Genomic DNA, 26,250 nt, shown 5'->3' with positions numbered 1-26,250 from the left:
GTGCTATTTGTAGCTATTGAACGTCGGAGGATTTTTATGACGTTGCCTTTATAAGATTTCCTAAAACGTTTGTGCTTCTTTATGGTTTTCCTTGCATTAGTTGTAAATATGAACTTCCTCTCACCTGTCTTTAGAAATGAAAAGTGCAATTGACAGCATGAGTGAACCAACTTAACCATTTTTTACAGATCATATGTATTTAAGAGATTTGACATTCGGGCATTGAAAATTTTTGTTCTATTTTTGAGTTCTGCGTGGTTTTTTTTCGTTTTATTTTTAAATTTCATCTGAGGTTTGATAGTTAAATTGATTAAAGAGTGAACAAATAGTCCCTCAAAAGAGGTGTATGTTTACTTAATAAAATTTTTATTCAGTACTTTCTGGTTCTTTTGGTTATTACATTATTTATTTTTGTGAACTTTTAATAAGTTTCCTAGTATTCTTCTCTTTTTTGTTCGTTTTATTTTTCTATCGTTAAAGCTGTTTTTCAATTTTTTAATTAGTTTTAGTAATGAAGGTTATCAGCTACTTTTTTTTATTTTTTGAAATATAAATAACTGCTTTTCTAAATATTTTCCGCATTTTTCTGTTGTATTGACTATAATTCTCTACTGTATTTAGCTGCTGTTATTTTTATCGCTTTTTTTCCAAATGCAATAAAATAAAGAAATGATGCTTGCGCGTTTTTTAATAATGTAAAATTTGAAATGATTTCTAATTTTAAATTGATGGTAACTGTTTTGTCGTTTTTAACTTTGACGAAACTAATTTCAAGAAAACATTTTAACTTTCGCTAAACAATGATTTTTGTCATTTCCGTTAGTTTTCTTACTGGATGGATTTCTTCAAAAAGGTGGTAAAAATGTGCATTTGTCAAGCATGTTGTCGTTTAGTTGAACAAATTAAAGTTAATTATGTTTACTGGTTGAACGGATTCACTGATTATATTTACATGGTGCTTTTTGACGCCTCAACGCTTGTTTCCATAGTTATTGAGGAAGACAAGTGATTAGAAGCAAGTACGAGTGCATATCCCCCTAATTGAAAAAAAAACAAAAAAATAACAAACAAAATTGGATGTTTTTTTTTCAATTAGGGATATGCACTCGTTTTTGCTTCTAATCACTTATCTTCCTCGATAACTATGGAAACAAGCGTTGAGGCGTCAAAAAGCACCTTTTTCGCTGAAACGTAACGCTGCTGCTGATTTTGCATTTTTTTCGGATTTTTGCATTTTTTTTCGAGATGCAATTTTTTTCGGGTTTTTGCACAGAGCATTGATAATTTTTGAAAACTGAACATACTATTTTTGTTAGATAAAGTATCAAAACTTATGATTTTTTTCCTTTGACAGACAGTGTATGTATAAACATCTAGAGAAAAGAAGGAGACAAGCAACATATGTATCCGGCTGGAGAAACAAGATTAGATCTTTCAATTAGATTAAATGGAGTCAAAACAATGGTAAAACGGAGCGCTTCGACTGGTGAGAAAAAAACAAAGGTTAATGTTGGGAGGTCAACAAACAGCTTACTTGCAATGACTCAGTAATCTGACATCGAATTAATTATACAAGTATTTATTGCAAACCGCTTTAAGAATTTTTTCTAGAAAACATGACAAGATAAATACCCAATTTTTTTAAAGAACTTTTCATAGCAGTATAGTACTGAATAGAGAATTTCTTCGAGCATTTTTTAGACACAAACTTGCTAGCCCTTCCGGAGTACCAAAAACTTGCAATGATAATATGTTTTCACTAAAATATACAACAAACAATTCCAAATTGAAATAAGTATGTAATTTTGAGCTCAATAAAAATTTAAATCTTTTTCATCTCCACCACCCCGGGTCGAGGTTTTGTCAAAAAATAATGTAAGATTAGCGGTGAATAGCGGTGAAAAAAAACTTTTTTCACCCCAAAACGCCCGCATCTTTTAGCGTTGAATGCGCTGAAAGCGGTGAATTTTTGTAAGAATTGCGTTGAATTTTGCGGTGAAAATTTTTTTTCACCGCATTCACCGGAATTCTTACATAAAAGATACTGCCGTACAAGGGTTCGAACCTCTAACTAATGCGTGTTACCAACTTCATAATCCACTGCGCCATCTGTCACTTACTTCAATGATATTTCCTGTGAATATAAGATAAGCGTTGAAATTAGCGCGGTGAATATTTGTAAGATTTGCGATTTTAGCGGTGAAAAATTTTTTTTCACCGCATTCTGCTCGAAGCGTTGAAAATTTTTTTTCACCACATTCTGCTGGTAGCGGTGAAAATTTTTTTTCACCACATTCTGCTGGTAGCGGTGAAATTTTTTTTCACCGCATCCTGCTTGTAGCGGTGAAAAATTTTCTTTCACCGCTTAAGCGCTGAAAAAAAATTTTCACTGCTTAAAAGTTTTTTTTCACAGCATTCATTGCATTGAACGCAAATCATACACTTTTACTCAAATTCACCGCAAATCTTACATCTTTTAGCGATTTTTAGCGGTGACCCCTCGACCCGCGACCCGTGACTTAACCCCCTTACACTTGTTATCCCCCAATCTTGTAATAGGAAACTTGACACTATTCGTTTTGATTTGAGCTATCAACAAATAGTATTTGTAATTGGTATTTAGCTCTGATCAGGTACAAAATTTTAACCTCTCCGGTTTACCTGTTCATGAAACAAGAGTCAGTGGGTGCGTATCTTAAATGTCCATCAAGATCGGAGAACAGAATAGATCCAAAAGTTTCAAATTGAAATAGCTTTGTAACTGGGGTGGCTGATAATTAAGGACCACCCAGTCTTATTGCTCTAGAGCCTCTAGACCATCCGGAGTAAAGTAATAATCAATTGGATATTCTCCGTCTCGTTTGGGCACCAACACCCCACCCCGAGCTTAATGGGTGCATATTATTTGATACCATATTTTGGCATATTATTTATCTTTACCAGAATGAGCGTTGCTTTTTTTCAGAGACCTTTATTGGGAATGAGACACTAAGTTTATTCTTGTGTCATACATTGAAAGACAACCGCGACAATAAGATTTATCAGAATTGTGAAGGATGATTCGAAAGACAAGCAATAGCTGTCAAGTCCCATTAGCTTCTGCGTTTGGTCAGTGACCGCTCCCATTCTACCCGGAATTGCTTTGAAAAATCCTCTCGTCTTGTTTTGTGCCTGTTCGAACGTCTTTCGAGCTGTATCTATAATTTTCATAGCCGGTAGTGCTATGAACGAAGACATCGGCTTTGTGGCTATCCCATTTCCATCTTTAATTCCGAGTTTTAGTCTTTCGAGACTTTTGTTTTCAAAAACAATACTTTCCGAAGTGTTTAGGTTGATGTTGCTTTTCATGGCTGAACGAAGCTTTTCAGAAGCGTTGAAACCGTTGCGACCAATTTCTAATCTCGTCAGCGCAGAATTTTGCAATAGGAACTTTCTCAAGGGCCGGGGTTCGAGTCTGGGGTTCTCCGATAGTTTCAACTCTCTTAGTGACTCCTTATACTCCGCAAAAATAACGCCCCAATGTTCCAAGCCAGGGTTATTGGAAAGTGTTAATGACCATAGAAACTGTAAAGTGTTTTCATTTAGATCGGTCAGAATGAAGTCGGGTGAAATCTTGGATATCTCTTTGGGCAAATTGGCGATTGTTAAATTGCCATCCATGGACTTGCAAAGACGAACCATTGTTGCAGAACAAATGCATGCATCATTTTTTGCACAGTCAAATTTCTGTGCGTTTTGTAAACTTTCGATTAGGGATGTTTTAACTATGAAAATGAAGAAAGATGTGAAGAAGTTACGTGTTTTCATATTCTTGGTTGTTGGGATGTGTTTAGTTCCGTTCAATCAGAAACTTCCATTATTGAGAAAAGTCACACAAATTTTTGCGATTACGCAAGTGTTAACTTTTGACTTAACAACCTAATGACCTCAAACTGTATTTGATCCGAAATGAGTTATCACGTACTCAAAACTGAGCTCTAAAATAAATTAAAATAAACTAATTTTTCAAAAGACGGAGTATAAATAGCTCGTATTCTAGAAATATTTTTGGGGTGAAACTCAAAATCATGACATTTTATGGAGTAATTAGGTGACTTTTGCTCTTGTTTCCAGAACCAAATCTGCTTGATAAACTGGCTATATTTACATCTGTGTTGTTTTTCAGTCAACCCCAAAATTGCAGAGACGCAATTCAAACTTAAACAACTCAATAGATGCCACACACAAACTATCAATGGGAAGCATGCCTCGAAGCTCCTCGAAGTGCGATTCCCCAAACGCTGAGGGATCCGAACGCAATCAAGTCCTCGCATCGTCAGGACAACCCGAAAGTTGCGAGCGGAATGATTCTTTCCTCAACTCTTTCTCTGATTTTATGACTAAAATGTCGAAACCGAAAGACTACTGTGGTGAAATCAACTTCTCGCTTTACTATAATGACTCGTTTCAATATCTCAGAATATATCTCTCCTGTGCTAAAAACCTTCTGCCTATGGACTCTAGTGGCTACTCGGATCCGTATGTGATTATGAAGCTGATTCCAGACAAGAAAAGGAGGCACAAGAGCTCAGTCAGGTTCAAGACCCTCAACCCCAAATGGGAAGAGGAGTTTTACTTCAGGAATCTAGACTACCACAAGATGTTCGGATCTGTGTTGCGTCTAACTGTCATGGACTATGACAGAATGTCACCCGATGACCCTATTGGTTAACAATTTGATTTTTTGATCAACAAGAAAATGTATTATACCTAATGAGCTCCTTAACTATTATACAGTTGTTCAGTTTTGGCCGTGCAGATAATTTGATGAGGTGAGGCGCTGCCAGCTGAAGCAAATCCAGTCAATAAACAGGAAAAGTGTAATTAGGAAATGTTGTAGTTTTTAGGCCTTATAACTGTTTCGTCGTGTAACAGTCATCTCAATTGATACTTTGATTTTCTGAAAGATAGGCACGTTCTGTCAAACGAACCAATTTCACTTTGAAGAAATGAAGAAATTTGAAAGGATCTCATAGAAGGAACTTAATAACCACAAAAGTATACCTCCCTAAGATATGAATATTGTAGTTTCTCTTCAAAACAGCCGAATTTGCAAAATTCGTTGAAATCTACAAAATTTTTGAATATTCAGCGTCTAAACTTTGAAAAACAGACAGAACTCACGCACATGGTCAGAATTGACCCTCACGATATAAGCAAACCTCTGCGTCGTATTGAGCAATTCTGTTGTTTGCGCAGGTGAGATAGAGGTAGATTTGCACACCCTTCAGCGTAACGAAGTAGTGAGACTGAGCACGCCTCTGAGCAAGAGCTGCAGGCGGAAGAACCTCAGGGGGGAGATCCAGATCACACTCCTGTTCAACCCAGTAGGAAAGATACTTAGAGTAACTGTCAACCAGGTCAGATACTATTTACATTACCCAATCGATTGTAATGGAATAGAAAAAACTCAGAACTCTTTTTCCTTAATTGATATTTAACACTTGTATAATAATATATAAAAAATCAAATTGCTAGACCTCCCTTGCCCGTGTTCTAATGTTTGTACCGCTACCCAGGTTTAGGTGTGCGACCTAGAGCGCTCTGATCAAACCATTTCTGTCGCACACTGGTGGCGTGGTGCGACCCAAAATATATGGTCTGGGAAACGCTGGAGTCGCACGATGGTCTGGACAATGGTCGCACTACGGTCTGATCAGAAACCAAAGTCTGGACATAAGTTGCCCCAAAATCTGACTACAGAGCATTAACTGACCCTATTTATTTCACTGCAGTTTTTATCACTGGTTTTCATAACTTAAAAGAAAATTTGCAGGAACTTAAAAATGACTTTTTGTTCATGTTTATATCAATTAGAGTTGTCGTAACCTTATCATGATATACTAAATTATTCAATTTTAGGTTGAGTAGTATATAGGTTTGAATTTAATAATTTAAACAAAAAACAACCAAATATATCATGTATTCAGGAACGGACGACCTAATCATAGGACAAAGTTTGGAGTATGGTCTGATCAGAGTTAGCGTTCGTTGCACTAAAGTCGCATAAAATTTTGGGTCACACGAAATTTTGGGTCGCACCAGAGTCGCACGAAATATTTGGGCCGCACGATGGTCTGATCAGAGGTCTTTTTGGTCGCATTATGGCGGCACATTTTCTTGGGTCGCACTATGGTCTGATCGGAGGGCTTTGGGTTGCACAATGGTCTGATAAGAGCGCAAAGTCCAGGAAATGGTCTGATCAGAGCGGTCTAGAATCGCGTATCTAAACCTTAGTAATCTTATGTGTTGACATTTTTTCTTGATGTCAGCCGGTTCACAATTCGAAGAGCAACCGCCGGTAGTTTTTGTTTGCGTGTATCAACATTCTTTGCACTCATAAGAGAAGTGAAGTTTTTTTTATGACAAATTGCTTAAAAATTTTTAATTTTACTTTTGATACTAAAATAAGGCTTAACTATAATATTCAAGATTATGATGACCAGAATTAAAATGCGATTGCGAATATTCATATTTATCCTTTCAACTAATTCAAGTATAATTTCAACTATTTTAATTGCAAGAAATTACAAAAAAAACAAGCAAACCGGCTCCCTAAATAATCCTGTTTTAACTCAACTTTAATGTGATTTATTTCTGTTTGCTTGAAGGGTTTTTTCTTTAAGTCATGTTTGCCGATTGGTTTATTCACTAAAAGAAATACGAGAGAAATTGTTAGTGAATTGTTGTGTATTTTTTAAATAAAGACGTTTTGGGAATTAGGCTGCTATTAGTAATTAGTCAGATTTTAAATTTACAAATTTAGAAATTTTTCTCTGTGATGGATCATTATTTGCTTGCATTAAGATGTTTTTGGAAATGTTAACACTCACATGGTTTCTAATAGGAAAATATCAACTCTATTTTTATTCAGACACGTTTAACTTTTAGACGCAAAAAAACAAGGCATAGCCAGCATAAAGTAGTTTTCATGCTCACAAAAAAGTCTGAAATATGGGGATTAAAATTTGCAGACTAAAACATTAACTGTGCTCTTTTTTTATTTTTGTGACCTGCAAACGTTTAAGGAACAAAAAGTGTTTGGAAGATTTTACTTTTTTTCCAGTTGATTTTAACACGTTCAAATTACACAAATTACTGATCAATTTATCCCTTCTTACCAAGAGTAACCAGTAACTCATGACAGACCCGACCAATTACAAAAACGGGGGTCATTCAGAATAATTACTTTAATCCATTTTGATGTTTATGTGAATTTTGTGAAGGTGATTGTCACATTGCCTCAATTTTAAACAAGATATCTCTCTTTTCATTATAATTTCTTCTTGAACACTTCCCACGTTTCTTTTCAAAAAATCTTGGCCCTTGTTTGGCTGTTAGATGGGAATTCACTAATTTTCATGCGTCCAAAGTTCAACGGTTTTCGTTTTTTTTTGTTTTGGGCGAGAGTAGTAGTAGAAATTCTTTGTGCGAATGCTTTTTTCCGATTACCTTTTTAAGTTTACTTTTCTAATGTGGTTTATGTAAAAATTTTTATATCACAAGTCTTGATTTTTATGTGAATTTTGTAATAAACTTGATCTACTCCTATTTTTAGAGCAACCCGTATCGCAGATCGCTGTGCGCAGCAAAATAACTGTTCTAACCCAGACATTTTCTTCAAAAAAGTTGAGGAAATTTTAAAAGAGCTATATCGAAAACAGAGCTGGAATATAGCCATAATACAAGTAAAATAGCTTTGTAGACATGCAGTTTCAAAATACTAAATAATTTTCAGTAGTAGCTACTGACCACAGTGGATTGAAATATCTCCAACAAAAGCAAACAAAAAAAACTCCAAATAAAAAATTGTAAATGATGAAATGCACGATATGCTTACAAGTTTTCTATAATTGTGCATATAAAAAGGGACAAAAATAATGCCGAAACAAACTTATCAAATGATAGCGTTAAGACGTTGATAGCTGGAAAAACCAAGTATTGGAGACAATTTTCCCTATTTTTCTATCTTCATTCCCATAAAAATGACACGATTAATTAATATTAGAACAAAAAAATCTTTTCAGTGGCATTTAAATCACAAACAACTAATTCAACCATGGAGAGGAACACAATGAAGCAGATTATCTTTGCTTGCTCTTTTGAAGGCCAAAAAAGTAAAATGAGACCGGTCTCAATTAACAAAATTTTAGGGCCTATCAGGGCCTAAGCCATACCGCAACAAGGAACAGCAAAATGTTTAAGCAACAATTTAGAACGCATTTTTCAAAAGACCCTTGAAGCCAAAATAAATTGCCAGAGAAATTGCTGATTTTTTACAAATATTTTTTTTATTTTTGCTCTTATTGTTTTAAAATTCAGAAATGGCATCGAAAATAAACACTAGATCCTTAGCGAGCTCTGAAGGGTTTTTTGAAGCTGCTTGCAAGAAAAAAGAGAAAATCTTGAAATGGAGATTTTTTTTGTAATTTTTTTCTCTTAATTCACGCTAGTGGTTTGAAAAAAAGGCAGAAATTAAAAGTACAAGCTTTTCTGTCTTTTTTAAAGCGAAATCACTGTTCATTTTGACATCCCAGTGACATCGAAAATCAAAAAAGTGTGGAAATAGACGAAAGTACAAATTCTTTGTATTGCTTTAAATGAAGAGGAGGCTATTAAGGGCTACACTCAAAAAATCTATTGGAGCATTTTGTCCAGATTTCACAGTGGTGTTCAAGGTTCTCTCTAACATCTTTAAAACACACGCACACACTCACACGCACGCAGGCACACACACACACACACACACTCACACACACACACACACACGCTCACACACACACACAATATCGCAGGTATGCACGCTGCCAACAAGTGCACACGCAGTCCCTAACAGGCAAACAGGCCAGCACATACACACTTCCCTTGTACAAAAAAATACTCATCAAACCTTTCTTTATTACAAAGTAAGCAAAACTTTAAAATTCTGTTTCCCCAGATCGATTCAGGTTGAAGAGCCTTTGATTGATACCACTTCACTTCTCCACGAATGAAAAATAAAAATTTACCCGTGGCTTCTTAACAAAAAGGTTCTCCTAGTATAAATTTCCTCCCTCAAAAATGGGGTTGGCACAACGAGGAGTTTATCACAGCGCATTTGGAAACATTATTTAATTGATAAGATGGGTACAATGCATTGATTGTGCAAACGTAGTTTTGTTTTTCTGATCTCAAAAACAAAGCAATTTGTAAACAATCAACTAGAGGTCGATATTGGTTCCATTACCCTTTTGATGGTTTTATCTCTCATTGTTCTTTTTTCCTGATAATCTAAGTATGTTTTAGAATTTGACTGGCGACAAAACAGACCCCCCGGAGCACGTCTGACTGAAATTATTTCTTTTTCAATAACCGCGAAGCGATAGTGGCTATTATTGGGGACATCGTTGGGGACATGATTTTTTTTACAATTCAAAGTATTTGAATTGTTCTGGGGCGCTGTCATACATTTTTTTAAATTATTTGTTCGCACATTTTCATGATATTTGAAGTCAAATTGGAGTAGTGATTTCAGTAACCCTTAAACAGGAAGTGAAGCAAAAGAGCGAGTGGTTTTGCGGCCTGAATTTTTTTGCCCTAGTTTTAAAGTAGAGTGAGAAAACGGTGTTTGAACAAAAAATCGCTTTCTCGCTGGTGTTTTTTTGGTTCACATGCGGCTTTTTGACCTTGATTTTCTGTTTTGTTATCTGATTTTTAGAAATGGTTTTCCCAATTAACTCAAAGTCCGTTCTAGGTCTAGTTTTTTGTTTAGTCAAATTGTTTGAACTGTACGTCAGGAATTGTCCTTTAATGTTTTTTTTACAATTCAAAGAATTTGAAATGTATTGGTGCGCTGTCTTTTTTTAAAGATCTGTACACGCCTTTTTTGGTTTTTTCACGTCATTGAGAAGTCAATTTAGAGTGGTGATTGTGGTCACACTGAAATAGTAAAGCGGGCGAAAAATCGATTAGGTTTGAGGCTTGAATTTTTCAAAAAACATTTAAAGTGGAATGAGAAACTGGTGTTTGGACAATTTGGCAGATTTGAGATGGATTTATTGCGTCAATTTGACTTCTATTTTTAGAGTTTCCTCTGCTTCAGTCTTTTTACGACGGTAAGCTTGAAAGGGGCAACTTAAACTTTTTATGGCTTTGCCACTATTTGTTGTCAGAAAATAGAAGTATTTTTTAGATTTCGCTCCTTTTTCAAAATTATCTGTTGTCTTATCGCAGAGACCTTATTTAATGGCTCGATTTAATAGCTATTGGTTTTCATGACTTTGACATTATTTTTCTCAGAAATTTTGAGTGAATTTTTTTTGTTCTGCAAGTAGTTACTGTACTTTTTGACGTCTTATCATTCAATTGCTTTATTGACAGGTCTCTGATAATGCTAGTGGGGGTTCAGTTTGTCGATTCCGTCTTTTTTGTTCAAAGCTATTGCTTTCTTTGGCTTTGACACTACTTGTTTTCAATAATAATGATCGAATTTTTTTTGAGTTTTTCTCTTGAACTTTGTCGTCTTAACTCTTAGTCTCATCGTTGACAGGTTTCAATGTTTGCTAAAAAAAACTACAATTGAAGCAAGCAATTTCAGTTCATAATTTTGCTTTTTGTGACTTATACGCTTGCTCTACTTAATAAAAAGATCTTAATGGTTTTTTTCGGTTTTGATGGTAGTTGTTGTGCCTATTGCTGTCTTATCACTTAATCTCATTGATGACAGGTCTCAACGGTAGTCCGTTAATGTTCAATTAATTGATGTAATTGTATCCTTCATTGTTGTTGCGTTTTGTGACTTTTAAACTATATGTATTCAAAAAGTTTCAGCGTGTTTTATTGCGGTTTTTCGTTATTTTTGTCTGATCATAATCTGTATCTTAATATTATTAACGAGAGGACTCATCGACATTTGATGAAAGGTTGCTAAGGAGAAATATAGGAATAAATTGGCAGTTTGAGTTCGTAGCAGTTGTTTTTTGATGTTGATCCTGTTTTTTCAAGAAATAAAATGTGAGTTTCTTGCTTGTTTTTGTTGTTCTTGTGTTGGTTTTGGCTAAGTCTCATTAGTAACAGCTCTAATTTGTCTCTTAAAGGGGAGTAAATGATTGTAAGGATATAAATTAGTACAATTCTTTTAATTGTTTTTCAGGACTTGTCCTGCTATGTTTTTTAATTCGTCTTCTCCATCGATGTTTCTTGCGACCATTGACTTTTTCAATTTCAGTTACTTCTACTGCTTTGCAGTTAAAATTGTTGTGGGTGGCGTCATTATTTCTGCTTTTAGTTCAGTTTGGTGACTTACGTCACTCAGAAAAATAACTTCTGACCTAATGAGTTTTAAATTTTATGACCATTTACTAGTTAAAGATCAATAGTGTGCATCTAAGTTGTGCCAAACGTATATGCCTTAATTCTTGAGTATTCGAGTTTTTGATTTCAAATATTGATTTTGAAAAAGCTCTATTAGGGCTTTTTCCTCCTAGAACTTATGTGTCTCATAAAAATGACTGTCCAAATCTAACCCAAATTGTCTAGTGGTATATTAAAGGGCTGGTGGTCAATCTGTCTATCTTATTTCTTTAGTTGTTTTAATTCCATGGAAGGCCACAAGGGTCTATCGCGGCTATTTTCCGGCAACCTGCGGGCTATGTTTTATGAATATGGATGCCCATTAACGAATGCCAACCAATTCTGGGACCGGTTATAATTAGCATTTGCATATCCTGGCTTAACTTATTTCGCATTCCATACTTGCTCTCTATTACACGATAAAGAGCAATTACAAAATAGAGAGCCAAATATGAAACGTCTATTCTACCCTCCTCCCCCCCCCCAGAGTTGTTTAAGACTACCTTATGTGAAGGGGTGGGGACTCTTTATGCTGATTTTATTTGATTGAGACTTCGATGGGATAAAAAAGCGTACATTATTTAGATTTAATGGGAAATTTAAGTCGGAAACTGCACTTAATATGCATGCAAAGAAGAAAGCGTTCGGATTGCGGCAGAGCAGAATTGACATGCAATGCAAAGTAAAGCCTGAACAAATTGGAATTATTTTTTATTCTACTTTATTGCTTAACGATATAAGTATCAATTATACGTGTTCTTTAATATCATATTCATAAAGGAGCTTGAATAATCGCTAAATAATTTTTAAAACTTTCAAAAGACGTATTCAGTTTTGAGCTGCAAAACTCTCAAGTGAGAGATTTTGGTTTGCTAGCTTAAATGCTTAACAGACTTGACCAACTTTTATACCCTCTGAAATGACGGATATGTCAAAAGTAAACATAACGCCGAAGAGACCCAAATCGGCTTGGGCAAAACTGCCCGATCTGTATAGCCCGATCTGTATATCTGTTAAAACATCGGAAATGTAAATATTTTAACACAAATAGATTCTTTAGCATTTTTTGGCTAAAATTGAAGGGAAATGCGCAACCAGATTTTGCAAAATAATCCAAACTTTAACCACAGATTTAAGATAAAGCTTTATATCACATTTTTTGCGCGCTATTAAAAACTTTCGAGCAAGATTTAGGTATCTGTTTTTCTCACAAAGCGTAACTCTATACCGCACTGAAAATATCTAAGATCCGCAGTTAATATATCTAGAGTCCTTGTTTGTGCCTAATTTATTGCGCGCTCGGGAGCATGTAAAGGTGGTGAAAATTTAAAAAAAATTACATTGCAGCATTTAGATAAATGTACCAGAAAGATTTCATTTGTTTTTGGAATGAAGGTCGAGAAACATACAGCATTATGCCACCTGGGAAAATGAACGCGGGAATGACAAGACCACAAACTCCCAAAAGCGACATCCAAACATATATATATATATATATATATATATATATATATATATATATATATATATATATATATATACACTAAACGCAGAAAACTCAGATACAAAAAACAAATAAGCTCAACTTTTAATCAAACCCGGTATTTCATTCTTTTCAAATCATTAAATCCATGTTTTTAAAATTTAAGTGAGTTTGCTTGAGACAAATAATTGAGGTATTTCTAACAAATTGACTTTCGTTCATATAACCAAACTTAATGCTGCGGAATTGAATGTTGTTGACGAACTGCCAAATTCTTTGATTTGTCCAAAAGCCCCTGATGCCGACCATTTTGAAAAAATCCTAAATTGTCCTTAAGAATAAGTTCAACTTTTTAACCGCGGTAAAATTTTGTTCTTTAAGGTATTCAGAAGAGAGCCAAAGTTTCAATAATCGCTAATGGGTAAAAAAGATACTTTTCAGGAGCAAATCTAAAAAATGTTAATTTTTTAACTCAATTATTTCTTTTTTCTTGTTTTTTATCAACTAATGTGTTTTTTTATTTAATTATTCATTTTAATTGAGATTTTAAGAAAGATATTCTTATTTATTAGAAATGAGATACAAGCTCTCAACAGACACCTCTCAACAGACACCTGACAACCGACAAATAGACACTTGTCGATAGAGACTTGTCAATAGACACCTGTGAATAGACGCAGAAACATCGAATCAAACCAACTGAATAATTTCATTCGCCAAACTCAAATTGAATAAACCCATTAATTGAAATAAACACAAAAAGAACAGTAATCGTTTCATATATATTTTTTCGACGAAGAAGCCTTTTGTTTTATCTTAGTGTTTATCTGTCAAAAAACGCAAAAAAAGGAATAAAACAAAATGAAAAGATTTGCAACAGAAAAAATTTTCTATTGATAGACGGAACATTTTAAATAAGTTCTAGGTTTATTATTGAAATAGCTAAATTAACCATAGTTTCTTTTAGGAAAAGAACAAATAATTTAGTGCAAAATCAATTCTAGATTGCAAAAACCTAAAAAAACACAAGACGTCGCGAGCACATCCGATATTGATTTAAAAAACATAAAATTATTGCCATTCCACAGAAAGTTTAACCCACATCTCAATTGTTGCGGGGCATGTATGGTTTTTCCTGGATTTCACATAGACGGAGTTTTGATTTTTGAGTCCACGTCCAAATTCCCACCAGAATTCCAGCGAACTGAGAGTTTTCAGCGTTGCCCTCTCAGTTCTGCATAACAAACAATTGTTCAAGCATTTCTTTGTCAATAGAGCTCAAGCACAGTTGAACAAACCCAATAGAATTGTGAGCCTTCTGGTTTTCCTTAAAAATCATGCTTCATTGTAAAAAAGAAAAGTGTTTAGGAGCGTGTGGTGATGTCTTTCCCAGGTGTTTTTTCCCAAGTGGGGTATTACTGTAAAGTTGCTAACAATTTTGTGTTATCAACATAAAATTGAAAAGCTGATTAAGACATGGTAAAAATGTCTAAGCTTTATATGGTATACAAGTAAACACTAAGCCGCGTTTGTCTGATTCTTTAAAAGAGCTTTAATTAAATTTTACATGCTCAAAATCACTATATAATTTAAGCACAAATGCGGATTGTAGACACAATAACTGCAGATTCTAGATACATGTTTTGCAGTAATTAGATACATTCAGTGCAAAAAACAGATACCTAAACTCTGCGTTAAAGTATAACAGGACTTATCATTTGATTTCCAACTTGAAGGTATCTCAATTCAGCAAAAAGGTGTCGGTTTTGCGAAAAATAGACACTAAGCTCTTGATTCCAAGCAATTCTCACTAGGGCGGAAAATTTGGGGTAGATTTCTGTGGCGTTCTATTTCAAGGAGTTATTAAAGCGTTATTTGAAGATAATTATTCTTGGTTACCGTGTTTCATACAACCCTATAAATTGTTTCATACCCAAAATAAGTGCACTTTTACATGTAAGATCCCTATTCGTTTCTGTTTTAAACGCAAAAGAGTGAGAACATTATTTTACCAGAGCAGAAGGTTTTGTTTCTGCTCAGCAACGCCTAATTATTTTGCGGAAAGCCAATCTGCTTTTTGGAAACTATACGGCATCTTGAATTTTTTGCCAAAATGCCACGGGCCCTTTTTATGCTGCCTAACAAGGTCTTTGAGTCACTTTTTCCGTCATTGCAATTTTAAAAATCTTTTTTCGATAATTTTTTATACGTCCAAAGTGACTTGTTTTTCAGCTGCCGGAGAATTACATCCTTTAAATTTAAAATTACTGCATCAGATAAATGTTAAAGGAAATAAAATATCTCGCAAGATGACGAGAGATCATGATCCGTAACCATATTTGTCACCATTTGGTAACAAATTTTTGGGAGAAGAACTATATTTTTAAATGGGTTTTGTTTGGTCAGTCAACTGTGGTCAATCGATATGTTTTCATAATAAAGGGTTGTGAGTGATATAATTAGAAAACCCATCCAGCGTAGAATATGGAAATTAAAAACTTTTTTATGAAAATTAGTGTTTCTACAAAGAATATATGGTAATATTCTTAAAAATAGTGTTGTTAGAGTTTTTTTAAGGACACAAGAGTATGGTGGAACTGATTAAAATTCTTGCTACAATTATCAGGCTTCATCCTTTTTTCATCAAAAATGAAACAAAATATGTTTTTCTTTGGTCCTCTTTGAGGTTAAGATTTCCGAGTTAACATACGTAAAAACTGTGGACAAAATAAGTGTAAACTCCGAAGAATGATACATTCAGTTCCTTTTTTTTCAAGAGTGCTTTTTATTAAAATGTTTTTTCCAGTTTATTGCTATTTTAAGTCGATAATCATACAAAGTGCTTCATTTTTTTGATATTTTGAAAGATTTGTTGTCAAATTATCCTTATCCTTAAATTTGACTCAATTGGACGAAGAAAAATAGCAAGGCTAGTTTTAGGTGTGTCGTTGTATTTTAGTCTAAAAATAAATCGGATTGTAATAAAAAAGGCGTAGTAATGACAAGTACAATTGGCTTCCTAAAGAGTTTCTAGGAAACCATTCTAGTTTTTATGTTGAAAGATAACAATATTTTTGTTTTCACTTTCGAAAAAAATTTCAAAGGAAAGAAAAATGGATCTTTGAATTGCCACTTTTTTCTTTTCGTTTTTCACTCAATTTTTAGCTTAAGATCAGCAACGACAGGTTGTCTTGTTTTTCCAACGGATTGGATTATCATCTTTCATTTTTCTGGTTTTACATTTGAAGTGATGATTTTTCTGCATTGATGCTACGAGTTTTCACAAAAATTTTTCGGTTTTTGATTTTTTTCCATATTTTTTGTGTTTTTTTTTGTATTGAAAACACCGTGTTTGACCCCATCCTCTAGCAGAATTTATTGGAAAGGAATTTTGACTTAATCTGCCGTTTTATTTGTTGTTATTTGAAAAATTCTGGTCTATTGCAGGTCCTAGCGGCTTCCTTTGGAATAAAATAGGAATTTATTTACTGTTTATAGCTATAGATTTTCATTACTTTGCATTCGAATGCTTAAAATATGTAGACAATTTTTTTTGTATTAGTACGACATATTCTGGATATTGAATGGTTTAAATGTCACATATGGAGGTATGAATTGACGTAACCTTTCAATAGATTTCAAATGATATCTAATGGTTCTCATTACATGAAATTATTTTCTTTCGAAAAAATATTGATGTGAATTTTAATTTTGCCAATTTCCTTCCTTTTTTCGTCTTCTTTTGGTCCACTTTTTTTGTAATGGAGTTGAAATTAGTTTGTTTAGTCCAGGGTTTAATTTACGTTATTTGGACTTTGTTTTTTATTATTTTTCAAAATTTTCAAATTTTTTTTCATAACTCATAATTTTTTGCAAAAACATCGAGTTTTAGATGAAAATTATGGTTGTTGTTGTTGTTGTTGATGTTTTTGTTGTCGTTGTTGTTGTTGCTGTTGTTGTTATTATTTGACTTTGTTGCTGGTTTTGTCTGGTAGTCGTAGTAATGGCACGTCTCATCGGCCCCTTAATCTGGCATTACGTACTTTACTAATAGATTTGGGTTGGAAGCAAATTTTTTATTCTTACTGCAGTTATCTTTGAACAATGTTTGAAGTTTTGAAAGTTTTATGTCTCTTCCTCATTTGATTGCCAAATAAGTCAAAAAAGTGGCTGAGCGGGGTCGCAAGATTTTGTGCGAACGCATTTTTTAGAGCCTCCTTGTTCGTCTGTATTCGAAAACATTTGCCTTTTATTATGTTTTCAGCTCGATTGTCGTCATAGGCTGCAATAGAATTTTTGAAAATCCCACAATTGAAATTATGGAATGAGAATCGGGAAATGTCTAAACTCCTCCTTGTTTTTGATTATCAGTAGTTTAGTTCCCAGTTTTGAGGACTACAATTTCTTCACAGTTAATTTAACAGTATTTTTTCAATTAGAATAAGAGCGCTATAATTAAAAACAACTAATTGTTAGTTGAAAAAGCTATTTCAGGTTTGCTAATTTGTTGTATAGGTTGCACTGGTAAATTTGATATCTGAGCTAAACATCACAAAAGTAGAGTAGATATTTGTTTATTATAAATATCAAGAAAAAGAAAGCTTATAGTTGATAGCATTATCGCGAATACGTTTCTCGCCTCAATTTTATTGATGAGCATGTTCGTAAATGAAATATATCAGATCATTAGAGGCAGATTTCAGCCGCATAGAATTATTTAATCACAGATTATTGTATCCTAAAGGGTAGGAAAGAAGCCTCCGTTAGGGTTTTCTATTCTTAGCTTGTTTGGGCTAACGGCAAAAGGCTACGTATCTTTGATCGCTGCCACCTTTTCCCGTAAACATCTATTTTTTAACATTCATGCTTAGGTTCCGGTTTGCGTCACTGATAAATATCAATACCTTTGAGAATACAAAACTACAGTCATCAACAGCTAATGTGATAAAACGGGATGCCGGGAAAATAGGAAGGGGGGCGAGAAGGGGAGATTATCTAGACTGTAGAGGAGAAGGGAGAAGGCTCATTATAAATCTCAGGGTGCAAAATATGCACGCCAAAGAGAGGATAGGATGCTCAGAACCTAGAATCTCAAATAGCTATAAATTAGCCTTTCTATCTCTTTTTCATATTACTGCATACAGGACATATTGGTACCAAAATCCCAAACCACCAAGAGTGCTTTCTTTCAGCCTTATTTTACCCTCTTATCATGTTCAACTTTACAATTAGGTATCAATTAGCCGATGTTCCGGGAACCCGTGACGTTATGTGCAACATTTAAACTATAAAAAAGTTGTTCTACTCAATAAAACGTCGGCTAGTAAGGCAATCATGAAGCACGTCATACCTGTTTTTCACCTTCAACGGTGCAATTAGCCGAAGTTTTTGGAACCTACAGTGTTGATAACCATTAACAGCATCTTGTTACAGTAACAGTGGCCATATGTTGGGCTCCATCATGGTGACATTTAGGCTAAATAAACGTTAATGTCTTTCACATTTGAGGGTATTAGTGGATGTTATCAGTTGCGGAATAAGTGAAGCTATAGGGGGTAAGTTATAAATACGAGAAGAGGAGAACAGACAAACATAAACCTCCTCTCACTCCGAATCCCCTGGGACCTGGTTAGTCGCCCCCATCTCTTCCTCTTTCTCTCTTTTTGCGGGTGGAGACTATTATGGCATGTATACATATATCGATGAATGCAGGACGCCAAGGGCTATACAAGATAAATGAGCTCCAAAAATCTCATTCATTACTTGTCACTGCTAATGTTAACAAATTGCCAATGATATGCGCATACGAATACGGAACCTTTCAAAAATTGTGGCCAGTTCAAATTTCCATCGGCAGCCCAATATGTTTTTCATCGTACAAAAGGTTAACCTGGTTTATTATACGTGGCAGAAAGCAGGAGGTTTTGTAATGAGTTTTGAATAAGTAGAACTCAAATTACAGATTATGAACTGTTACATAATATTTCAGTACGCTCTAATTTGTTAGTTCTAGTTTGTCGAGGTGACCTAATCGTACTCTAATTAACTGGGATCAACTTCACCTGGTTAAAAGTTGTGGGCGAAATTTTAGTATTTTCTTGTGATGTGAACTGTGTCTCTCGTATTAAGTGGAAAATCTGTTGTTAATTTATTGAAACTGATATACTGAAAAGTAAACTGCAGCAAAAGCAAGCGCAGCTAATTTTTTTAAATAGAGATTTGGAAAATTTTAGCGTATAACATTTGATAATTTACACATCCAAAATTTATTTCGCATTAGTTTTTCCAGATTTTACACGATCCACGTTCCGCATAGGGAGGGTATAACTTTTTTGGTGCACGGTTTGATCAATCACACCATGAGATTGAAGGAAATATTTGGTTTCAGGTAATTTTTATTTGAGAAAGATTTCATCAGATTATACGAGAAATTACGAGGTGCTACCATTGAAAAACTCTTTTTCTAGCCAGATCTTGTGACACAAAATCTGTGCAGAGTTACAGTAAAGAATTGCGAATAACGTTAATGTTTCTCGTTTGAGTTAATGAAAATGCTAATGAAAAAAAAACGTCTGAGCTCAAAATGAACTTTTAGAGACCTTTGAGTTCTTAAAATTATAAAAAGCTGACACTTAGCAAATAAAATGTTTACGAAACGTCAATAGTTTCGCGATATTATTTTTAAGAATAATTGAACATATTAAATCATGTGTCAGCGCCGATCTTCTTCTTGTGCTCAATTTTGATCGATTTTTTTTAAATGTGTGATTGATTTGTAAACACCAATTTGCTCTTCTGTTGATTGAACAATTTCAGATTTTGCAGATTATTTGTCATTTTTTAAAAGGAGAAAATCGTTGCCAAAGATAGCTTACACGAATTTTATACATTGTAACCTTGGATCACTTTATTGTCGGCAGCTTCGCAGTCGTCATATAATTAATAGGTATATGACATATATGTTTTCCGAAAGAAAGGGTCTTCAGCAAAAATTTAGTGTTGAAACATTAAAACTAAGAAGAATCTATACTTTGTTAACTATTTAACAGTTAATTACCATCCCTAATTAACTACTTTTAGTAATCATTTTTGATAAATCAATATGCCTTTATTGTGGTTCACTGATTTTTTGTGATTTACTTTTGTAAATCTAAAACTTTGTTGCTTCATGAATCACACATTGCTAGAAACATTTTGCATTTAAAAATGTGATTATCTAGTCAAAAAATATTTTATCCAAATTTGGTATTTTTGCAAAATTTAAACGACTAAAGGCCTATTAATCGTTGATAATATTGCAAAATGTAACAGAAAATAGTTTGGGCAGCCACTTTTTCGTTGGGTTCAAATTGATGTTAAGTTAGCAATTATATGCTATGCTTCAAGCACTTAGCATTTATTATTCATCGGTTTTGGTATGCGTCTTTCAATCAACTCTCATTGCGATAACATTTTACGTATAACTTACCAAAATAACAATTTAACGTCGAATTTTTTACTCGTAGTCTAATCATTAGGGCAGTGTGGCGTAAGTTATGCGACTGTTTTAATCACAACGTGTCATCATTTTAACAAATCCCACACAGTTTTTATCGCCCTCTCGAAGTTATCCAACACTTTAGCCTCGCCTCGTAGTTTGATAATTTCTCAATGGCGATAATAACCGGTCGGTGATATAGATACGAGCACGGTACATAATTTCGAAAACTCTTTATAATCGATTCCCAATGAGAAACTAGCAGAATTACCCAACTTATAGTATCATATTGCAATATTCAACTAACCGTTTAATATAAAGTTTTTTGCAGGCTAACTACCAATTTTTGCAAGACTCTTTCAAAATGAAGGTCCCGCTATATGCGTTTATAAAGTTAGTTGGTTTTATTTTGAGCTTGGCTCTTTTTTTACAAGACCAATAAAGACATTGACCTACTGAATTCGAAGAAAACCCGACAAAGTTCTAGCAAACAAAAAGTTATAAATAACCAACAATGTGAGCGCAAAAACAATAACGTACATTTATTTTATCAAAGGGAGTGGCTTGAGTCCGGTATAGATAACATGAAAAATTCTGAATAATATCTATAATTGTTAGTCAAAGGGCTCATGTTTTAGTTAAAAAACGGCATTTATTTTTCTTCTATTTTACTTAAGTTTAAATTTAGTTTGCTGTCAGTGCAATTGGACTTTTTGCTAAAATAGATGGACGCCCTGGTTGATTATTATGTATATGCGATATTGTGCAAATCATTTTGCTAAATCATTTATAAACTGTCGCAGTGGTTCAAGAATTTTTGTTGTTTGATTCCTGATAAGATGCTTATCAAAAATTTTTTTATTGTGCACGATTTTTTTGAAGATTGCTGCTGAGGCTCATATTGTAAGGCCATATATTTTTTTTGCGTAAGATCCGATAGATTGGAACCATTTTACGGATTTTTTCCGTTTGTGCCCTCCACCAGCTAAATGGGTGCGCAAACGGGGGGGGGGGGGGGTTGCATAACGTACAGGGGGCAAAAACGGAAAAAGATCCCATTATAGTATAAGACCTGACACATCTTTTTTATTGTCAAAAAGTGATAAGATCTTACACAGTCTTACAGAAAATAGAAAAGTCTGACAAAATCTTAGCCAGACGACGCATAATATGATCAGTACTAGTTAGTCTATTCGTGAGAACTTTGTGGGATCTTACACGAAGAAAAAATGATCAAATCAAGGGTTGCATCAATTATTCAAAAATATAAACTTTTGGAAACTTTATTGAACACTGACTGTTTCTCCCTCAATCTCATAATTATTGTTCTGACCCCACTTGTGGGGGGAGGAACTATATACTCAAATGGTTTTTTTTGTTCAGACAATTTTGGCTTATCGATATATTCATCGTAGAGAAATGTGAGTAGTATCATTAAAGAGCTCGCCAGCGTAGAGTTCGGAATTTAAAAAATTTTCTTGATTTTCGTGATTTTCAAGGAGTTATCAAGTATTAAAATTTTGCGTGAAAACGTGATGTTGGGCATGAATTTGTTCACTTTTTTTGCTCAAGTTAAGATTTGTCTCTAAAAATATCAATTAAAAATTACATTTTATGCTACAAATGAAACAATCTTGTGTTTCTAACAGACAAAAGGCCATGAAAAGGGTAGTTTTGGTCTCCAAGGAAAGTTTACAATAAAAAAAATCGATTTCCATTTGAGAGCTGATATTTTGAAAACAATTTAATATGTTTTTTTTAAAAAATCTTTTTCAAGTCAGTCACTTGGAGACTAATCACTTTTCAACTGTAGTTTCTATTCATCAACAGCCTCATTTACAGTCAAATGATGCCCAGAGAACAAATAATTCGTTTTTAAGGAATCGCACATTTTTTTATGGCTCCCACTCGAGTTTTCGTAATTTTTTGAGATTTGAAAAAAATTGTGCGGTATTTTGACAAAGAATCGTTGACTAAAACTGCAATAGGCTTCTCAAAGATCAGTAATTAAAACTGTGTAGTAAATTGAGTGGACAGCTAATGGCTGTTCAGGTGTTAAAGATAATTTTTCCAAAACAAAATTTCTGAACATCAATCAACCCTATATTTGTTTCTGTAACCTGTAAGTCTGTCACACTAGTGAAAAGGTCCCCAGGCTTTCTGTTGCAACTAAAATCAATCTCGTTAGCGGCTTTATCTTCAAACTGTTGTCCTTATGACTTGGATCCCAAGCCTTTTCATATTTTTTTAAATTTTGTTCATTTTTTCAAAATTTAGATCTTTTTGAATTCTTATGACATTATGCTATTATAGACAGTTTTCATTGGCATAGTGAATTATTTCAGTACATCTTAGATTAAGTTTGCACATGAAAATTAATGCTTTTAATGGCTTCGACGCTGTCGACTTTCTGTTTTCTACTGAATTTTTGGTTTTTGCCTGTATTTATGGTCGTTTTCTTATTTATACGAGTTATTGTGATGATTTATTGATGATATAGGAATGACACAAATTTCTTCTCATAACTTGTCATAACTTATTGTTTCTTGATTTCCTATGAAAACTGATGAAATTAATGGCTTCGATAATAAGGGTTTTCTCAAAATTCCGTGCTTTTAATACATTTAGTCACATTTGTCCGTTTTTTGAAGACTTTCTGTTACAAAGAGAATTCTAGTTTCGTTGAAAAGTTTTTCGAAAACCAAAAAGTATTCCCTCACTTTTTAATGGCTTCGACACTTTTTTCTCTCAGTTTTTTTAATTTGCAATTTTTTGCTCTTTTTTATGTAGTCGTGAAGAGCCGAGAGTTCTCATAAGACTCCAACTGAGTGTTCAACGAATGAAGTTATTCAATGCCCTATGTTTATAGCAAACAGCCCTAAACTCTATCATAATATTTGTTTTCAGTCGCTTTTTAAACTTTTTAGTTTTTGTTGTTATTTTTGTCAGCTTGTATATAATTCTCATCATTGAGTGGCTCCATCCACTGCTTTTAGTTGAATTCTTAAAGTGGCCATTGATATTACGTTGTAACTGAATTTCTGTTTGTTGAACAATATGCGTTTTCACAAATGTTTTGTTAGTGGTCAATATTTGTGTTCCTTTTTCTCTTCTTAAGCGCATTCGCGTAATAACAGATCCCAATGATTTTCAAATGAGGCCCAAGTTAACATACTTAACCTTTCACTATAGTTTTAATTTAATTTGTTTAAGTAATACTTGAGATATAAAACATAACCTTCAGATAACAACGAAAGAATTTGTTGGCTTCAATAGTTTGTGTTCTCTCAAATTGTTTTTTTTTCAATTTTTTTAAACCTATTGTCCGTTTCTGTGGCTTAGTCTAACCAAAGAGAGATTTTATGGGTTTTTGTAGGACTTTTTTTATAAAATTTATGAAAAATGTTTTCGTTAAAAATTAATGGTTTTTAAAACTTTTGTATAAATTTGGTTTAAAAAATAATGGTTAATTTTTTTAAATTTCGCCTCATCATTGTTTCTTTTGGCAGCTTTTTTACCTAGTCTCTTCAGCATAAAGTCCCATCTGCTTTGTAGTAACAAAAAAGGAAGTTTGCAGATAACGTTTTTCCTGATAGTATTTTGACGTTGTTACTAGGAGCTTTTTACAGTAATTTTTTCTCTTATTTTGTTGTTTATTTTTTTCTCCTGTAGTCTTATTAATGGTGTGAGATCTCGTGAGCGCTGTAATGAGGAATGACATTATATAATTCATTTAGTAGTTTGTGTAACGCTTTTTTAAACTCAAAGATCTATTTTTGATTACCTCTTTATTTGGTTAACAGTTATGTCAAGAATGTAGATGAGCGCGAGTCGGAACATCATGTGCAAACGCACTTTAACGAGCCTCCTTGTATACTATAAAAAGAAACATAAATTTCGAAACTTACTATTTTGACCATTTGACCATGTGCTGGATAATCAATTTAATTGTCAATTCTTTAATAAAATGTAACTTAAGTTCAAATGCTTTAGGTGCGTAACTTGAAGAGCATGGACGTGACAGGCAAAGCAGATCCGTATGTAGTGATCAAACTTATGAACAACGGGAAAGTTCACATGCGACACAGGACCCAAAAGTTCTTCAACACTCTTGATGCTGTATTTGAGGAGTCGTTCCCATTCCAGCTCCCCGTAGACAACAGCCGGCTGCTGGGACTAGAAATCAAAGTCAAAGTTGGTATAAATTCAAACATTTTTATTACAGTAAGGACGATTGATCTGATAGAATCATCACTAGAAGCTCTACATCAAAACAGTTGTTAACTCAGGGAGCAGAAGGGTACAAAAAATAAGGCGACACAAAGCATACCTTCACATAAACTCTTCTAAAGGAACGTGTTGCTCTATATTTGTATATTGACCTCCTTAAGGTGAAGAAAATTTATTCATAAACGTAGTAAAACTCCCGAAATGTTCAAAGAACAGTAGGTTGAAGGCACTATAGCTGTCAAATGTCCAAGTATGTTCTGCTTAAAAATGGTGTTTAATTTAAAATCCAAAAAAATTTGTCACAGCAATTTAAATTGACAGTCTTCAAAACATCAAGCTAAAATCAGATAACAGAATACAAGTGCCCTGTTCAGTACGAGCACATTTCAATAAAAAAAGATTTGTGGCGAAAGAAAGGCAAACTTATTTCAAACTTTTTTGAAAAGTAAAATGGTTATTTTGAAAGCATTTTTATTTGTATATAGACATTTTGAAAGTTTAACTCAAAACGTGCAATCTTATCCGTTTGTGACTCCTGTACGTTATGCACCCCCCAATTAAAGAGGACCTGTCATAATATTCCATAGTAAATCATTATGCAAAAATATGGCACCATCGTCTTGGATGTGCAAATAAAGGGGGGGGGGGGGGTGAGAAGTCAAGAACTTAATAAGTAGATTTTAATTTTTTCCTCGAGAAATGAGGAGCATTCAATAAGTATCTTTAACGATGAAGACAGTTTTCTTTGGGGTTTTAATTGTACTGTTTATCAACTTCGTCAAAAAGATATTAGTGGGCCCTATTTGACTTGAAACGTAAATGAGGCTGGCTTAAAACTTATAACATCCACTCTATGGAGGGCTGTAAGAAAGATTTTGTCTCGCCTTTTCAGAAAAAATAACAAGATAAGCAATCAAATAATCAATAGTTAGAAAATAGTAAGTTCATAGCGTTAAATTTGAAATCGAGGTCACATTGTTTTTGCTATTTTTTGTATTTTTGTTGATTATTTACTGGATTTGTAAACACTTGAAGAAAAAGTAGAATAGGATAATTTACGAATATTTTGTTCTAGTTTACGGGCTTGATTTTGTCAAATTAACTACGTGCGTAGCATTTAAACTGAACGGCTTCTTCTTTCTCTGTTTTTAGTGTCTTTCGATTGTAAAATTTCGGCAAAAAGTAAGTACAATCAATTATCATTATGTTTCGCATCCAGAATTTGCTATACTTAAAATTTGTATTTTCTCAAATAATTTTTACAGTCTAGAAAATGAATTGACAAAAAATTAAAAAATTGAACCAGATAAAAATACCAAATACTACACTATAATTTTTTTACTTTCAAATTATTTTTTCCGTAACTTCACGGAGTGCTTTTTTCTCTTACTATGAGAATCTAAATAAAAAAATGAGAAAATAAAAAAACCATTTGAATTATTCTGCTTACTGTAGAGATTGTGGCCTTCGTAGTAGTCAGAAGGTTTTTTTTACCAAAACAATTTGTTTGACCAATCAAATCGGTTACTGGTTTTACATAAAACTAATCTGTTTGATAATTTAGTAAAATGTACCTGCTGTAGGAATTCCTTTGCGCTATCTATGATTTGAAAACCGAGGTTTTTCGTTTGATCAGAAAATAATCTTTCAAGACTTTTTCAAAAAAGCTGTCCAGTTAAGTTATATTCCG

General features: G+C 33.7%; 1 protein-coding gene across 7 annotated transcripts in view; it reads left to right on the top strand.

The window, feature by feature from the left end:
* LOC142339293 (synaptotagmin-7-like) overlaps positions 1–26,250 on the top strand; it is an 81,453-nt gene that overhangs the window by 51,292 nt on the left and 3,911 nt on the right. For all 7 annotated transcript variants that reach the window (XM_075389211.1, XM_075389216.1, XM_075389210.1 and 4 more), the window contains 3 exons: positions 4,166–4,706; positions 5,239–5,399; positions 24,324–24,524. In XM_075389211.1, coding sequence (XP_075245326.1) covers positions 4,166–4,706; positions 5,239–5,399; positions 24,324–24,524 — 903 coding nt within the window. The remainder of the gene's footprint in view (positions 1–4,165; positions 4,707–5,238; positions 5,400–24,323; positions 24,525–26,250) is intronic.

The sequence above is a fragment of the Convolutriloba macropyga genome, chromosome 5 (assembly GCF_964194025.1).
Source record: "Convolutriloba macropyga chromosome 5, txConMacr16.3, whole genome shotgun sequence".
Lineage (NCBI taxonomy): Eukaryota > Metazoa > Xenacoelomorpha > Acoela > Convolutidae > Convolutriloba > Convolutriloba macropyga.
Note: the sequence above shows the minus strand (reverse complement) of the source record. Positions and strands in the feature narration are given on the sequence as shown.